Source organism: Chenopodium album, chromosome 12 (assembly GCF_948465745.1).
Source record: "Chenopodium album chromosome 12, dcCheAlbu1.1, whole genome shotgun sequence".
NCBI classification, from domain to species: domain Eukaryota; kingdom Viridiplantae; phylum Streptophyta; class Magnoliopsida; order Caryophyllales; family Amaranthaceae; genus Chenopodium; species Chenopodium album.
In genome coordinates this window covers 35152121-35170700 of record NC_137845.1, presented here as the reverse complement: position 1 = coordinate 35170700, position 18580 = coordinate 35152121, and the positions used below count along the sequence as shown (strand labels likewise).

At 37.4% G+C, this 18580-nt stretch overlaps 1 protein-coding gene across 1 annotated transcript; it reads right to left on the bottom strand.

Annotated features, from left to right (window-relative positions):
• Positions 1-4468: 4468 nt before the first annotated feature.
• On the bottom strand, positions 4469-16951 carry LOC145571129 (uncharacterized). Its single transcript, XM_081630211.1, has 11 exons — positions 16536-16951; positions 13060-13825; positions 12744-12954; positions 11451-12230; positions 10689-11378; positions 10369-10595; positions 9957-10203; positions 9395-9675; positions 9134-9347; positions 4842-4902; positions 4469-4751 (listed from the first exon to the last, which is right to left on the bottom strand). Exons 1-11 carry the CDS (start codon positions 16949-16951, stop codon positions 4469-4471), a joined length of 4176 nt encoding a protein of 1391 aa, XP_081486337.1.
• Positions 16952-18580: the final 1629 nt, after the last annotated feature.

The following is an 18580-nucleotide window of genomic DNA, read 5'->3' as shown; positions in this document are numbered from 1 at the left end:
TCTGTAATGTGATTAACCCAAAACATTCAGCAAAGTAGTCCCCAAAATAACATGTTTTCTTCACCTAAATTAGTTAAATCATCTACCAACTTCCTTAGGAACAACCTAATTAGTTCACTCAAAGCAACTAATTGTGGCGAGTCTTCCGTACAGCAGGTATGAGTTCTTCAAGCTTTTCTTTGAGGTCGTTCGCCTCACATAGTGCATCATGTAGGTACAAATTTTTTCTTGCATGATGAATCTTGCCCTGGAATGAATCAAATGTAATATTTTAAACACCACTAAAATAACATATGGCAGCAACCAAATAAACCAAAACCACAACAGTTTTGTCCTCTCCACACTGAAACGAGTCGTGAATCTCCTTGCACAGTACTTGATAGCTTCAAGCATGAAAATACCACAGTAGGAGCTACAATAAAGCAAAGCCACATAAATTAACTCAAGGTTTTCCAATTGCTTATGTGCTATAAATGTAAAAAATGTAAGTATACAGATTATTCTAAAACAATACTCACGCATTACTAGGGCCTATCGACTCAAGCGAGCATTTTCTCCAGCTACTGATTTCACCACATTTCCAGGACGGATCACTCAATTTAAACAGCACATCGATGCCACTTAACTGAGTACAAAACACAAATAAGGTTAATCATTACGTGAAACATTCAACACATGAAACATCTAATTCCTTCACCATAAACTTACCAAAACACCAAGCACTTCCTCATGCTTATGGAAAGGATCAGGGTATAAGGAATCTATCATGCACAATCTCCTCGCCTTAAGATCAATTGTAATGCACCACCAATGTGCATCGTTTGGTAATTTAGGAGGGACTTCAAGAATGTGCAAACAACATAAACACCCGAGTCATGTGCAAACAACATAAACACGATTCCCAATCATTCTCACATCAGAAACACAATAAACAAGTTACCTGACATCTCATATCCCAACTACTTACTATTTTGATCTCTGCCAGACTGTGGCTTACAAGCACTTTGTCGTACTTCTTCGCTATATGCTCTTCCTTGTTCTTCTCTTTCAACAACAAAAAATGCTGCACCAAAGACATGAACTTAAGCCCCTCTGCCAGAAACAAAATATAAGCCAACAAAAGTTAATAGACCAAACGGCATAACACAATAAAAAAAAAAACTTTCTTACTACAAAGTTGGGATCCAACATGATACGCTTGCTATACTTTACAAATCCCTTAGTTGCCCACAACTTTGTATATAACTTGCTAGCCACCCTCACATACTGATCCCCAACCCTTCCTTTGGGATGCACAACAGTAAAGCAGTCGCGCTGAGTGGCTGTGTTGTCTCCACACGATATTAACACAATTCCAGGACTGCCAACCAAAACAAAAACAAACAATTACTATCCAAAAAATTTGTTTTATCGTATTCATCTACAAACATAGATGAGATCACAGTGCTCCAATATTCAAAGGCATCTCTTCCATTTACTGAGCATTTTCAAAAGGTAAACCAAGTGTTAGAATTTTACCATAATGAATCATTTAGCTCCTTCCACTGACGAACGTACTGTAGCATCCGAGTCTCGAAGGTAGTATGTCTTCTGGTGTCCGAAGCCTTGGTGTACATACTGGAGCATGCTGCTAGAGTTGGCTTAACAACCCTCTTATCCGCAATCCCATCCCCATCCATAATTTCCTCTCCTTCTGTTTCCTCATCAAATGATGAGTAACTGGTCTCACTTCTGTCCACAAAAACTCTTGTGCCCCTAGTACCTAACAATCCAAGCACAACATCTCTAACTACTTCATCTACCTGCATTTCCTCCCCGTCATCGGAACTCAAACCACCTGTATCCTCAATCATACCATTTTCTACATTAACATCCACCTCATAGTCACCCATTCCTGTGCCACCCAAACCCTCTGGGTCAACACATAAGTCCCCATTTCCCCCATCTCCCAAACCCTCTGCCTCAACACTTGGGCAAATATTAGAAACATTTCCACCATCTTCCACCTGATTAATCCCAGCAGATTGGTCCTTACACATTGCATCAGTACCATCCTACATTGCTTGCTTAACTGTTTCTTCATCAACTTTACCTCCCTATACAGCACCAACAACCAAACTCTGTTCAGGCACCCCTACATCCTCAACAACAGTGTTCATTTTAATGTTACCACCATCAGTAGCACTCTTACTTCCAGTAGCATCTGAACACCTACAATCTGACTGCATCTCTCAACCGGTTTTCTATTTAATTTGGCAGTAGCAATGATTGATGACAACATATCATGAACCGACTTCAACAGACATGATACTTTGATGTCCATGGCAGACATCAAGTATGGAGTTACTCGTTCTATCACCCATTCCACCACCTACAAAGCACACAACTAAACTAAATCAAATACGCAATGACCACAACAGTGTCAAGGAAACAAGAACTAACCTTAGGCTAACCAATTCAAAACACCAAATTAACTAATAAATTTACTACCTTATTTGTAACCTCCTCCACATCGACTACAGGCTTAACCCTTGAAACTACAGGATCAACATTTGGAACTACAAGATCAGCCTTTGCAATGACAGTTTCTGATGCAGCACTCTCTGCTACTCCACTTTTTGATAAATCATCAATTTTTAGCAACTCCCGAGGCACTAAGGGATGGTCCTCCCCATAGGCGATATCCAAAGACTGCACAACGTGAACACAACATCAAACCAATACATCATATGCACAAACACAAACCAACAACATAAGTTTAAGAAACTCACCCGAAGTCGACCATAATCACTGGAATCATATTTGTCATCAACTACAACTTTGTTAATTTCCTCTTTGAACCATGCCTTCAGCCTCGGTGTCAAGCCCCAAGACATAGGAATGCGAGACAGATGATCAATATAAAAGATCTACAAAAACATAAAGATCTAATATATGAGGCCACTTACAACAACACAAAACCACCATAAATTCAATAACACATACTTACTTCAAGCACTTACCAAAACAAACAAAATACATCCACCAGACCCCGCAACGAACCCCTTCTCTGCAAACTTCTTCTGGAACCTCCTTGCTGCAGTGCATATCCACTTATGCACCAAAGTGCACCGATCATAGTTCGCAGCATCATCATACACCAGCAGAGCAGGAGCCAAGGCAGCTGCCAAATTTGTTGTGTTTGTAGTCGCACACAAAAGTTATCCCAATGCAACTACCAGAAATCCAACCTTGAATTCAGACTTCTCCCTCTTCGTCAATAAAGGAAACACCTTCCCACTAAAGTCAGAACGAACCAACACACCAGCTGCAACTACCAAATTTATCTTATCCCCCTTGGTAAACAATGCCTTAATTCTTCTCGACTCAGCTTGCTTCTCCGCATCGCCTTCCGGAATTGACGATGGCACTTCCTTCGAACCCCTAGGTATACCTAGAACATACTCCACCTGGACAACAGTCAAAGGTAACACATAATCATCACCAAAAACGAAGGAGCCATCTGATTCAACCCTTGACAGAAGCCGGTAGGAAAATTTCTGAGGTAAATACGATAGCGGTATACTCAGCAAACCTCCAAAGCCCATTTCTTCGACCAACATTTTCCTTCCCTTGTCAAACTTTTTAACCAAGCTACTAAACACCTTGACACCATTCAAGTTTGGTGCCTACAACAACACCAAAAAAAAAAAACGATAACTTTACAATCTCTTGCACAAAAGCCATGCCAACAACAACATAAAAACCATGACAAAAATTTTGTTCTATTATAAGGTACTTCAAATATCTTAATATACATATAATATCACGATAATTGACGCAAACTTTTCACCTTCTTACTAAAAGGTTCCCCCCCCCCCCCACCAAAGCACATGTCTGCATTTCTCATATACTACTCAATTCATTCATGAAAATTCTACACATGCAGGCATTAGTTATTCATACAAAAATCACAAAATGAAGTACTAAACCAATCACCATTTTCAACACCAATGCAAGTTAAAATTTGATAATTATTGGCATTGATAAACCTGGAGTGATGAAAACCCAAATAAAAGGTAACAAAAATACTGAAAACCTAAGCATGATGATGCTACTCACATAATCAACCCCAGAAAATTCCCACAATTGAATTGCACCGCTATTATCAAAATAACAAAAAACCCAACACTTGTTCCAATTATTCCAAACCATACACCTCATCACAATTGAAATAACATACCTTTTGAGTTCTTCTAGACTGGGTTTTAACTACCATCCCTTTCTCTTTAACCTTCTCCCCCTGTGTCTTCTTAGCTTCAACCTGGGATATACATACCAAGTTTAACACCAACTTCAAAATCAATAAAATCAATATACACAAATAACAACCACACCAAATAGTTACCTTTGCCCCGCTTTGCTTTACTTTTTCCAGATTTACCACCCTTCCTCTTCCCAGTATTAATACCATCTTGCTACAACTTCACTACCAGTTCCTTCCAGATCTGTTCACACCATCAACTTCTGCATCGCTTTCAGATTCCTCCTCCTTCCCACCTTCGCTTGCGTCTGATGCCACATTCTCTGAATCCTGATCCTCAGACCCATTATCCCTCTCATCAATGGAATCCTCCCATTCCTCATGGTCAAACACAGGGTCGGGTTTTGATTTCCTCTTTACTTTGCTTTTACCACCATCATTCATCATATCCCTCCTTACACCACCACTACCTAAAGCTTCAGAACAATTCTTCTTTCTAGTCATTACTCTGTTGTGACATTTCAAATAAAATTAGCATTTTCACTGCACAAATCATTTACTCTTTTCCAATTACACCAAATCTACATCCCCAAATTACCCACACCATAATTCAATTACAAATATTAATTTACCAGAGATAATCACATCCAATTCCACACCTAAAATTTACAAAAATTCTCAAACAGAATCTTATACAATTATATCAACTTATATACGCACCAAGCACTAACACAAAACAAACACTAACGAAACTCAATTTTTAATTTTCGAATTGCCTAATAAACCCTAAATTCACGAATTGTAAAACTATTAACTTTCACGAATTGTAAAACAAATGCTACATAACACCACAAAAATCAAAACCTTTCACGAATAAACCAAAAATAACACATTAACCATGAAAACAAAGTTGTATAAAAACACAGTTGTGCAAATTTTTAGCGAATTAAACTGTACCTTTAGGGTCAACGAAACAACGACGACAAACCACCGCCTGGAACAATCCCGCTTCAGTGGAATGGCAGATAAGCCCACAAACGACGGAGGACGACTGAAGTTAAATAGGGACACAACTAATGAAGAAGGAGAAGAAGAAAGGGCTAAGTGAGAAGAGAGAGAAAGAAATGACGAAATATTGAATCCTCAAAGAATAAAATGCCTTTTCAATTGACTTTCTTCGTAGCAATTCAAAATATAACGGGTCAATGTCAGGTCAAACAACTAAATTAAACAAAATGAAAAAAGAGTAATATGAGTCAGCCAGCAGAATTACCTTACTGCCCTCCTATATACGAATTTCGCACATAGGAACTATGCGCTGAGTATTAGGCCCCGTTCTTTAGAGCTACTCTGCTCTGTTGAAATCTGCTCTACTCTGCTTGAATCTGCCCTGCTCTACCCTGCCCTGCTCTGCTTAAAAATAATACTTTATTGAATTATTAAAATAATAATTAATATTTAATAATAATAATTAATATTTAATATTTAATATTTAATAATAATAATATTTAATATTTAATAATAATAATATTAAAATTACTCCCTCCGTCCCAAATTACTCGCAACGTTTTGACTTTTTGCACTATTCACACATCTCACTTTGACCATCTTTTTTAGTTATTATATGAAAGCCAATGTAATCATGTAAGATGTTGTTGGATCTATTTTAATGTATAGTTTCTTAATATAAACTTTTTATAACTTTTATAAATATATAATAAAAGGTATGGACGGTCAAACATGTACATCGGTAAGCATGTCCAGTCAAAATGTTGCAAGTAAAATGGGACATAGGGAGTAATATTTAATGATAACAATAATAAATAATTAATATTTAATAATAATAATAAATAAATAAATAATATTTAATAATAAGTATATTATTAAAATTAATATTTAATAATAATAATAAATAATTAATATTTAATATTTAATATTTAATACTTAAAATAATAATTAATATTGAATTATAATAATAATAAATAATTAATATTTAATAACTATAATATTAATAATAATAATTAATATTTAATAATTATAATATTAATAATAATAATTATATTTAATAATAATAATAGTAGTAATAATAATAGTAATACTTCCTCCGTTAATGGTTAATTGCAACATATACTAAAAATGGATGCTAAACATTAATTGCAACATATCCAAAATTTTCCATTTATAGTAAATTTTTTCAAATAAAATTACAAAAACACCCTTACTTAAAATTTTATAACCTCAATTACCTACTTAAATCATGATTAATTAAAAACTAATCTAATCTAATTTAAGATCTAAACTTTAACAAATTATCTAATTTCTCTCTCCTCCTCCAACATCTTACCCACATCATCTTCCCAGATGTCCCTCATCATCTTCCTCCTCCTCCATCACCACCATAGGTCTTTCTCTCTCCTCCTTCATCACCACCATAGGTCTTTCTGTCTTCTCCATCATCTTCCCAATGATCTTTCTCTCTCCTCCATAGATAAAATTGAACGGATTTTTGTTTGGATCGGAGTAGTTTAGTTAAATTGGGGTGGGTTCTTGGAGGTTTTTGTTGGTGGTTTCGGGGTGAGTTGTTGGGTTGTTCGTAAAATCATGGGTTGGGATCTTGGATGATTCGTGGGTGGTTTTGGGGTGGGTTCTTAATTGGATGTTTATCGGGGTGGTTCGTGATTGGTGGTTAGTGGGATTTGGTGGTTCGTCGGTGATTTTGGTGGTTCATGTATGGGGGTGGTTTTGGTGGTTCATGGATGATTTCGGTGGTTTTAGTGGTTCATGGATGATTTCGGTGGCTTTGGTGGTGGTTGTTTAGGGTTTGGTGGTGGTGGTTCTGGGTAGCTGAATAATTATGTTTTTTTTTGTTTAATTAATACTTAAGTACATACCCTTAGTTTTTAATAATCAAGCTTAAAAGTTTTGCCTTGGAGTCTGCGCGCAACCCATTTGTTGCAATTAACCATTAACGGAGGAAGTAATAATAATGATATATTTTATCAAAAAAAAATAATGATAATAATAGTAATAATAATACTTATTATTATTATTAATTAATTTTTAATAATAATAATAATAACAATAAAATAATATTTAATAATTATTATAATAATATTTAATGATTAGAATAGTAATGTGATAATATTAATAATAGTTGTAGTAGTAGTACTAATAATAATAATAATAATAGTAGTAGTAGTGTAGTAATCATAATAGGAAAAATTGCAATAAATAATAGAACCTTTGGACGGTTTTTTTTTTTTTAATAATACAACCTTTGGATTATACCTGAATATTACAATCTTTAGGGGGTCTTTATTTTAAACAAGACATAATCGGTTGGTAACCTGTTTTTACAGGTTACCGTGACACATGGCGTTGTTTTATTGGTTTTGTCAATTTAATTAATTATTTTTTAATAATAAGGTTAATTATTATTATTATTAAAAAAAAAAAAAAAAACCCACCAGCCACCACTTCAATTCCCTCACCACCCAGCATCCACCTTCTCTCCCATCTTTCCCATATGCAGTGACCTCCATAAGCACCACCCACCGACCAAAATCCCGTCAACTGACACCCCCAATCCCTCCTTCCACCTTCGGCCTACAATCCCTCCTACCAGCAAAATCAGACCCCACGACCTTTCCGTTTGATTTTTTTTTGGTGATATTGAAGTTTAATTGAAGAATTTTTTGTTTAATTTGAATTTTTTTTATTGTTTTTGGCTCAATATTGATTGGAAAAAGAAACTGATTCAATTAATTTTTGGTTTGTAGGAGTTCAACATTTTTAAAATGATTGATTTAATTTGGTTTTATAGGGTCTAACATTTTGGGGCTAAAAATATGGGGTGCGGCTGCTCTATTCTTCGAATTGGTGGTTGTCGAAGCTATTAACGCGTGGTCGAGGGCGGCGCAACTGGGATTGTGCGTGTGAGAGGAGATGTGTAGGGAAGAAGATGAATTATTGTTGTAAGATGTTGCTGTGGGTGTGTGTGAGGAGGTGGAGTTGTGTGAGTGCAGAGGCAGTTTGGAGTTGTTGCTATTATTGATGTGGTGGTTGTGAATTGGCGTCAAATGGGGTGGCGAGGTGGCTAAAATGCGCAGTGGCAGTAGCGAACTGGTAGTTTATTGGGTTGCTCTGCTGAGCGGTGCTAACTGTTGGGGTGGTGCGATGGGGGAACGGTGACGTCGGGGGAAGGGGGAGGTCAAGGTAAGGGGGCAAGGAGTGGGTGGGTAAGCCGGCGTTGGGCCGAGGGAGTTGGGCATCGACCGCACTGTCTCCGGGAAGTGCTTTGTGTGGGGGAGGGTGGAGAAGGTGGATGTATGGTGGGGAAAGTGGTGGCTGGGTGGTGGATTGGTTTTTAATTTTTTTTTAATTTGTTAAAAAATAAATCATAATTAATGTTTTTTTTGTTTTAGGAAAATCATAATTAATGACTTAATTAGAAGTTAATTGAATGTTAAATAATTTTATCAAAAAGTAAAAATCTAAAATTATTTATTTTCTTAAAAATTTAATAATTAGAGCAATTGTATAACGACACGTGTAATGGGTAACCTATTTAACGGTTACACGTTTTTTGTCTTGTTTAAAATAGAGACCCCCTAAAAGTTGTAATATTTAGGTATAATTCAAAGGTTGTATTATTAAAAAAAATAAATGAAAAAGAAAAATCCAACCTTTGCACTTTTTTCTCCTAAAAATCTAACCTTTATTTTATTCCACAAAAATCCAATCTTTATACCTTACCTCATCTAACAGATCCATTCGACCTAGAACATATTTAACAGGTTAAATTTTTTTTTAATTTTCTCAATTTCCCTTCTCACTCCTCCTCTTTCTCTCTCCTCTCTCCTCAAAAACGGAAACAACCAACCCACCCACCAATTCCTCCACCATAAAATCGGAAACAACCACAACAACCCACCACTTTAAAAATCGCAGCCACTGCTCGCCTCCCTGCCTCCCCAACCCACCACTTCAAAAATGGCGATTTCTTCCATGATCCACAACAGTATCGCGCCCAATTCGGGTATTCCTCTCTACAAAGCTCGGCTAAATGTTTACCAGTAGCGACTCCGATTCGAGCCGAAAGCAGCTGAATCAAAAGCCCCATTGCCGTAGGCCGTAGCCCAAAGCAATAACCACAACAAATGAATACCCAGCAATAGCTCCTGCTTGTAGATCGCCTTCTAGATTACCCGAATCTAAAAATGCTATACTCATCAAAAATCCTGGCCCTGTAAATCGCCATAGTTTCTTCCATGAAAAGGGTCCTGGAGTTGTGTAATCACTTAATGATTCGACATCGAAATCTTCTATGCATATTTTCTCGCCGGATTCGTACGCAACTTCTGAATCATCCTCAAGTTCTTCGAATAATTCGATTGGTTTTCTGGGGTTATGGGGTAAAAGTTGATTGGATTCTGTCAATTTAGAGAGAATAGAGAGAATAGAGACTTGTATCTCGTATTAGCATGTACATGAGTATATATATACAATCCTAAGAGATTAGGGCTGGAAACTATATCACGGCCCATTAGCTACATCATACATATACGGCCTAACACCCCCCCTCAAGTTGGAGCATGCAAATCACAAATGCCCAACTTGCCAAGTAAATACAAAAATTGTTGTTTGTTCAATGCCTTAGTGAAAATATCCGCAAGTTGATCCGTCGTTCTCACATACGACGGACTAATAATACCATCCTGAATTGCATCCCGTACATAATAGCAATCAACCTCAATGTGTTTAGTACGCTCATGAAAGACCGGATTCCGAGCAATATACAAAGCAGACTGGCTATCACAAAACAAACTCATGGCGCGGGGATGCGCGACTCCCAAACTCAAAAGTAATGCCTTCAACCATTTCAACTCATCAGTGGTTTTAGACATTGAACGAAACTCGGCCTCTGCAGAGGACTTAGCCACAGTATCCTGCTTCTTAGTCTTCCAAGAGATGGGGGAAGCACCAAGAAACACCAACCAACCAGAAATAGATCGCCTCGTTAAAGGACAACTAGCCCAATCCGAGTCACACCAACCTGTAATATGCAGATCACAATCAGAGCTCAGAAGGATTCCCTGGCCCGGACATCCTTTCAAGTAACGCACCGTACGAAGAGCAGCCTCCCAGTGATCCTGACGCGGTTGTTGCATAAATTGAGACAAAATATGTACCGCATATGCTAAGTCAGGTCTGGTGAAAGATAAATAGATCAAACGGCCCACAAGTCGACGATACATTTCAGGGTCAGAAAAGAAAGGAGACTCCGATTTAGCCAGAGTATGATTTTGCTCAATAGGAGTACCTGCAGGACGTGCTCCTAGCAAACCGGACTCTGCAATAATATCCAGAGTATACTTCCGTTGACATAAAAATATGCCCTCCGGACTACGTGCAACCTCAATACCAAGAAAGTATTTCAACACACCCAAATCCTTCATATGAAAACAGTGGCTAAGATATGATTTAAATGACGAGATTGCAGAAGAATCATTACCGGATACTATCAAATCGTCCACATACACCAGAACACTAAGTTGAACATTTCCAGATTGCAGAGTAAAAAGGGAGTAATCGGAGTACGACTGGATAAAACCGTACCGTTTCAGAGAAGAGGCCAACTTGGAGAACCAACAACGAGGTGCTTGTCGTAACCCATACAAGGACTTTTGAAGACGAAAAACCATCCCTGGTTTAGAGCCATGAAAACCCGGGGGAGGTTTCATGTAAACCTCCTCATCAAGATCCCCATGCAAGAACGCATTATGAACATCCATTTGGTGCAATTCCCAATTTTTTGCAGAAGCAACAGCGAGAAAAGCACGAACAGTAACCATTTTTGCCACGGGGGCAAAAGTCTCGTTATAATCGACACCCTCAACCTGATGATTGCCAAAAATAACAAGACGAGCCTTCAATCGTTCTAGAGTGCCATCGGATTTAAGCTTGACCTTGTACACCCAACGACAACCCAATGCTTTCTTGCCCGGAGGTAATTCGGCCATAACCCAGGTTTCATTATTTGCAAGAGCATCAATCTCCTTTTGCATAGCCTCTCGCCAACCCTCATGCTTCATTGCCTCGTTAAAATTACGAGGTTCAACCATAGTGTCCACAGCTGCAATAAACACACGGTGTGGCATAGAAAATTTATCACAATTCACAAAATGTGCTAAGGGATAAGGAGTACCTGAGGAGCTCGGAGTAGCCAGTGAACAAGGAGAGATAGATGGACTCGGAAGAGACAAAGTATGTGCGACATAATCTCGATGCCAACCCGGTGGGTGCCTGTCTCTTTGACCACGACCCAAGTCAGCAGAGGAAGAAGAAGAAGGGTGGCTCGGATCAGCCATAGAGCTGCTGTCCGAGCCACTGTCCGTGGCTGTGTGCGTGGCAGCAGAGGCCGCGGAGGGGCTGCGGGCAGAGCTGGAGGCCGCGGGTGGGGTGCGGACCAGCCTGCCAGTGGCGGCGCCACCCTCCGAGGCAGAAACAGAAGTAGCAGGGGCAGCAGTGTCGGGCATAGCAGAAGCAGCAGTATGGGGCGCAGGTATGGCAGCATCAGGGGAAGGAACAATAGGGGGGGTAAGTGAAGAAGTGTCATGTGTAAGAGATGTCTCACCCAACTCCAAAATGTGCTCCAAATCCTCTAAAAAATCAACATCAACTCCAACATTGTCATGAGACACAACCCCCACAGTATCGCCATTAACCCCATCATCACACACAAACGGAAATTCATGCTCAGAGAATTTGACATCTCGGGACACAAAAATATCACCCGTTTCCAAGTCATACACCTTCCAACCCTTTTTACCATGAGGATAACCCACAAACACACACTTCCTACTTCTAGGAGCAAATTTGTCACCTTTAGCCTTTTGATTGTGAGCAAAACATAAACAACCAAACACCCTCAAAACATCAAAATCGGGTTCTTTGTGAAAGAGAATTTCATATGGAGTTTTATTAGCTAATAAAGGAGAAGGAGTACGATTAATCAAATATACCGCCCCCAAAACACACTCCCCCCAAAAACCAATCGGAAGGTTCCCTTGGAACATTAAGGCTCTACTCACATTTAATATATGTTGATGTTTTCTTTCCACTCTACCATTTTGTTGTGGGGTACCAACACAAGAAGTTTGGAATAAAATGTCATTCTCATTAAAATAGGGAATTAGGGTTTTGAATTCGGTTCCATTGTCACTCCGCACACATTTGACAGTAACATCAAATTGACATTTAACCATAGCAAAAAGTGAGAGAAAAGAAGAGTAAACTTCGGTTTTATCATTCAATAAATAAACCCAAACACCTCTTGAAAAATCATCAACAATAGTCAAAAAATAGTGAGCACCACAAGTAGACGGTGTCTTATATGACCCCCACAAATCACAATGTATTAATTCAAAAACACGGCTAGCCCGACTATCACTATTGGGAAAACTATCCCGAGTTTGTTTTGCTTGTGGACAAATATCACATGCTTTATTCAAGAATTTGCTACTAGAGCTAGTACTAATAGCAGGAACTAACTTGACAATCTTATCCGACGGATGACCCATACGACGATGCCAGAGCTCGAATTTTGAAACTGTCGGATCCGTCACCGCACATACTTTGGGAAGACGCCGGAAATAGTAGAGTCCATCTAATCGTTCACCGCCTCCAATCAGGCTCCCCGAGAGTTGGTCCTGTATAGCACATAAAGAATTAGTGAATTGAACAACACAGTGAGAATCATCAATCAATTTAGAGACCGAAATTAAATTGCAATTTAATTTCGGAACGTATAAAACGTTAGTAAGAATTAATCCGTCATCCAAGTACACTCGGCCCTCCTTTGTTGCCATGGCTTGAGAACCATCCGGAAGACCGACGGGGCAAGGAGATATGAATGTGACATCCAAGAGACATGACTCGGCACCGGTAACATGATGGGAAGCGTCGGTGTCGATGATCCAAGATAGCGAAGGAGACTCACCCGTCATCTTATCTTGTTGTCGATTAGTAGCCATAGTTAAGAGAAGACGAACGTGCTCTGGTTGAAGCTCGGCCAAAGCCGAGAGAGTGTCCTGTGAGGGAATAGAGGCAGCAGCAGCAAGAGAGGTGCCCACGGCATTAGCTCGAGCCGTGGGCTTGCCTTGATCAGACGAGGCAGCAGCATGGGAAGGGGCAGCCACGGCAGCAGGTCTGCCAGAAACAGAGGACCCCTGCTGTCCCCCCTTTCTACCATACTTCTCGACCCACCATTCGGGGTATCCATGAAGCATAAAGCACCCCGAATGGTCATGGCCAGTGCGTTTACAGTGATGACAGTAGAGCTTTGTTTTGTCCACCCGTTGAGAAGAGCGACGATCAGAGGGCAAAGCAAAAACATGAGCCTCACCCGTTTCAGAGTGAGCATGGCTATGAGAAATCGAACGAGAACGCTCCTCCTGCAGAAAAGCTTGGTAAGCCCGGTCAAGAGTCGCCGGAGGTTGTTGCGATAATAGATTAGTTCGAACCACCGCATATTTTTTATCATCAATACCAATCAGAAATTGGTGCAATTTTTCTTCCTCCCTATCCAATTCGTATTTGGCAGCAACATTACAAGAACAATTCCCACATTCACAACCATGAGGGGGTTTGAGACGAATAAGATCATCGAAAAAATTCATTAGAGTTGTAACACCCCAATAATTCTCCCTTTTTCAAACCACTTACTTTAAATAAAATAGTGGAGAACCATTGACATGTTACCGCCACGTATTAAAACGTTAAGGCTTTATCAAAGTATCGCAGCGGAAAAACAAACTTAAGTATTTAAATAACACAATTTAGAAAACGAATAAGTCAAAGCTTACAAATTGGAACCATATAAGGCCCTTATTTAAAACCAAACCAATATTAAAAATCCAAAACATAAATGAAATTGCAAAGCATAAATAATTTCAAAGAACGAATACACTCAATCACACCATCCCTTGACAATGCGATTGTCAAATCCCGAACTGCACATCATCAAGCTAACCTGTGCAATACTGCTCCCCAATAATACAAGTGTAATAATTGGATCATCACAGGGTCATTGAAAGGCGAAGGCCATGACCAAAAGAAAACACACACAAAAGCACGCAATCAGCAAAGCTGAGTACATACAAGCTACAACATACCAAACCTAGCATGCTCAATTAATTAAAGTAAATAAACATACAACACGAATTCATTAATCAAGACTCCACACTTAGACAATTTAATTGACTCAACATACTTACTAAATTCCAAACACTTGACTCATCATATTCAATTTAATTAATTTAATTTAGTTTGGAGTAAGCAATAGACCAGGTTGTCCAATCCAGGTCCCAAATGACCATTTGAAATAAAAGTTTAGCGCGATGCAAGAATGGGCGCGACTCCATTCTCACAAAGTTAGTCTAGGATCCCATCTAACTTTCATTATAAAATAAAATGTAAATACCAAAAGAGAAGAGGACATGTTGATCAAACAAGCCTCGAAAAGCCACGGGCTACCACCGTGTACCCCAACCCATAATTGTCAATACTCTAGAAGTGCACGCTTTCCAGAGTTTTATTGCTCATCCATGTTTCACTTTACGTGATTACAATTTTAATTAATAGCCAACTCAATCAAGAAGACCATACATAACAATCATACATCAATTCGTTTTTAATCTTATTTAGGACAATGGTGATCACATCACAAATTAACCTTTAATTCTATTAAACTTCCAAATTATCCAAAATTGTTGAACATAGTCAATCACCTAGCCATTTCGGCTTAATCCGCCTTTACTCAACATACTAACAAGTTATGATTGAGTAATAAATAAATAATAATAACCTTGTGGAATAATTAATAACTTCATTCCACTTAAACCATTCGATTCCAATCCTTTAATCATCCAAATGTGGTTAACAAACCAATCCAATAGAATATGTTTGTATCAAAATTCCATACAAACAATTAATCCAATCTAACTCAACATGTTTTCATCCATAATTCCATACAAACATAATCAATTCACCAAAACATATCTCATAAACATAAGCACATGAATTAAATCAAGGTGTAACCAAACAATTTCCATCCAAGTGTTCACTAATCATAAAACTAAGTTCTTTCCTTTTGGTACCTAAACATGATACTACTTATAACGAAGTAGACATGTACGTACCTCATACAAACAATCCTTTTGAGCCACTTTTAATCACTTAAAATTCTCCTAGGGAATAATCACTTCCTAGAAAACAACCAACAATTAATATTACTATCCCAAGTAATTTCCAACAATATAATATGATGAAAAACTTATTAAAATAAATAAAACATATTTATATGCTTAATTAACTTTAAACATAATTAATTTTATTAATCAAAATCAAGGATAAAATTTTAAGCATAAAAAAACTTCGTTAAAAATGAAAAACTGCCCGAAAATCATATTTAGAGGCAGAATTTGGCCACGATAGGGTGGTGCTCACTACCATAGGTAGTGAGTCTTTCTTAAAACATCATTTCTACATGGAAAACACTACTTTTTTGTCAAAATCGGATGAGTTCAGAACCTAACCGGGATTAAAACGGGATTAATATTAACGAACCGAAATCTAAACATTAAAACACGAATTTACGTGTTCAAAATAATCTGGAAACTAATTAGTAATATAATCACCAAAATTTCAAAACATCATTACTATAAAAGCCCTAAATCAATTGTTCATAAAAACCCTAAAATCATGATTTTCAATAAATTGAAACCCTAGGTTTATAATTCATAAAATATGAAATTTATAACATAAATATAATCTGGAATTTATAATCTTTATACCATTAAAATATAATTTAATACTAAAAATATAATCTTTATACTAAAATCAAAACCCAAAACAATTAAAATAACATTAAGCAAAATAATGAAACAAAGGAGGATGAAAATAAGACTAACCTTTTTGTGTGGGAAATTTTGGGGATGTATGGGGTATTTATAGGAGAGAGAGTGGTGTAGGGTTAGTTTTAAGATTGGGCCTCATAAAATTAATGGGCCAATTAAGAAAAGAAAGTGGGTTTGGTTTGTTTGCTGGATATAAATTAGTGAAGAAAGGTTCATAAAAAGTTCTTTGTAATAAAATCGTTCATCAAACCCAAAAATAATTTGAAACTTTTGAAATTAAATCCGAAAAAAATACAAATAAATATTATGAATAAAATATAATTTCATTAATAATATATTTAAAAATACGGGGGATTACAAGAGTAGTGTAGTACTCCTCAACCGTCATAGTGGAGGTTTGTCTGCAAGAAGTAATTGAGGCTCGCAATTGCTGAAGACGAAGACCACTCGCTTCACAAAATCGAGTCTCCAAATAGTCCCAAAGTTTCTTCACCTCCTCGAAATAGGGTATAGAGGCCGCAAGCTTAGGATCAACAGCACGCAGGAGCCATGAAATTAACATGGAATTAACAGTATCCCAGTCAAGAAGCTTTTTCTTCTCGGTGGGTTTTGAAATTGTGCCATCAATGAAGCCAAATTTGCGGCGAGATTTTAGAGACAGAGTGATCGCCCGAGACCAAGCAAGGTAATTATCAGATTTCAATACCACATGGGTGATTAAATTCCCTGGTTGGTCACCAGCACCAAGATAGAACGGAGAAGATGGATCAATTTTGCCTTCGTCTCCCATGTCGATCAATCAAGCAGTAGAAAAAAAAATATAGGAATTAGAGAAATTGCAGAGTTTAGGGTTAGAGTTTAGAGAGTAGCGTATAATAGCTCCGATACCATGTCAATTTAGAGAGAATAGAGACTTGTATCTCGTATTAGCATGTACATGAGTATATATATACAATCCTAAGAGATTAGGGCTGGAAACTATATCACGGCCCATTAGCTACATCATACATATACGGCCTAACAGATTCTGAAAATTTATCATCGTCATTGAATTTAGCTGTTGATTCCATCATCATTCAGTAGTTAAATGGATTTTGAAAATGGACAAAATTAACTGACCAGAAATTGAGCTATATGGTGATAAAGATTAACTAGTAGATGATGAAGCACATGTATTTTGATTGGGGAGGCAAGGAGGATGGTCGGAAAGGGAGGTGGTGAGGAATGGTGGCCGATTTAATGGAGGATGGAGAAAATTGGAAAAAAAAATCATAGAGGTTGGTCAGATGGGGGAGGGGAAGAGGTGGCTGCCGGAAATTTTTGGGGCTGCCGGATAGTTTAGAGGAAGAGGGTGGGTTTTCCGGTGGCCGGTGGGGATGGGGTGGTCAAGGAAGGAGGGTCGCTAGGTTTTCTTTTTTGTTTTTTTTTTTGGAAAATTTGCAAATTGCAGCCATTTAAAGTTCGTATTTTGCAAATTGTAGTCATTTAAAAAAAAAATTGCAAATTGCATCCCAAAAGTTCGTATAAATTGTAAATTCTAGCCCAATTCAACTTTTTCATCGGTTTACATGTCGAAAAATTTTCGGTTAAGGTTTTAGGGGTCATTTCAGCCCTTAGGGGCCCGAATTGAGCTCATAATTAGCAAAAAAATAACGCAAATGCCTACTACGTACATAGATCACAAAAATAATCACAAAAAATAATAACAGGGCCTTACTCTGCTACGTACATAGATATATAAAAAAAAAAAAAAAAAAAAAAAGGCGCTAGTCAATCATAAAACTCTGTATATTTAACGTTTTGATAATCAATTTTGAGAAAACTACTGTAGTTTTCTTATTAACATCGGAGTAATTGATGATTCAGCACAAAAGAACACAATCAAGAATTCAAAGAATTGCTGATGTTAGATTTAGGCACATTAGCTTTTCAATCCAATCTATCCAATGAAAAAGAACATTAATAAAGTATTAATTTTCAATCGTTGACGTTAAGATTTATTCCCTTGCTACTTCGTTCATAATTTTTTCTACTCTAAACATGGTGCTTTGATTTAATTTCGAAATCGTCAATGCTTATTATGTGACTATAAAAGTCAATAAGGCATACATGCTGGTTGACTCCTAACTTGTCCAATTTCAATATTTTTTAGTTTTTAATTTTAATTATAATTCTAGTAGATTAACTGGAAATTGCTCGACTTTATAAGGCTGTAGGGAACTTTCTTCTGTCTAGCATTTTACAAGTTGAGGATCCCCAATTTATTTACATGATAAAAAAATAAAAAATAAAAAATAAAAAAATAAAAACCGCTTATCTAATGGTAATTCTATAAGTAAATTAAATATAAATCCCAGTCAATATGACATTTTTGTAAAAATAAATCAATATTAATAGGGTCCACATTTAATGAAAGTTT

What these genes read in the sequence shown, in the direction of transcription:
- LOC145571129 (XM_081630211.1), bottom strand. Translation starts at nt 16,951, where the DNA reads ATGGGAGACGAAGGCAAAATTGATCCATCTTCTCCGTTCTATCTTGGT. An exon ending in TCCACTATGACGGTTGAGGA is followed by an intron (nt 13,826 to 16,535) that starts GTACTACACTAC and finishes CGAATTGGATAG; the next exon opens with GGAGGAAGAAAAATTGCACC. An exon ending in ACGGGATGCAATTCAGGATG is followed by an intron (nt 9,676 to 9,956) that starts GTATTATTAGTC and finishes CTAAATTGACAG; the next exon opens with AATCCAATCAACTTTTACCC.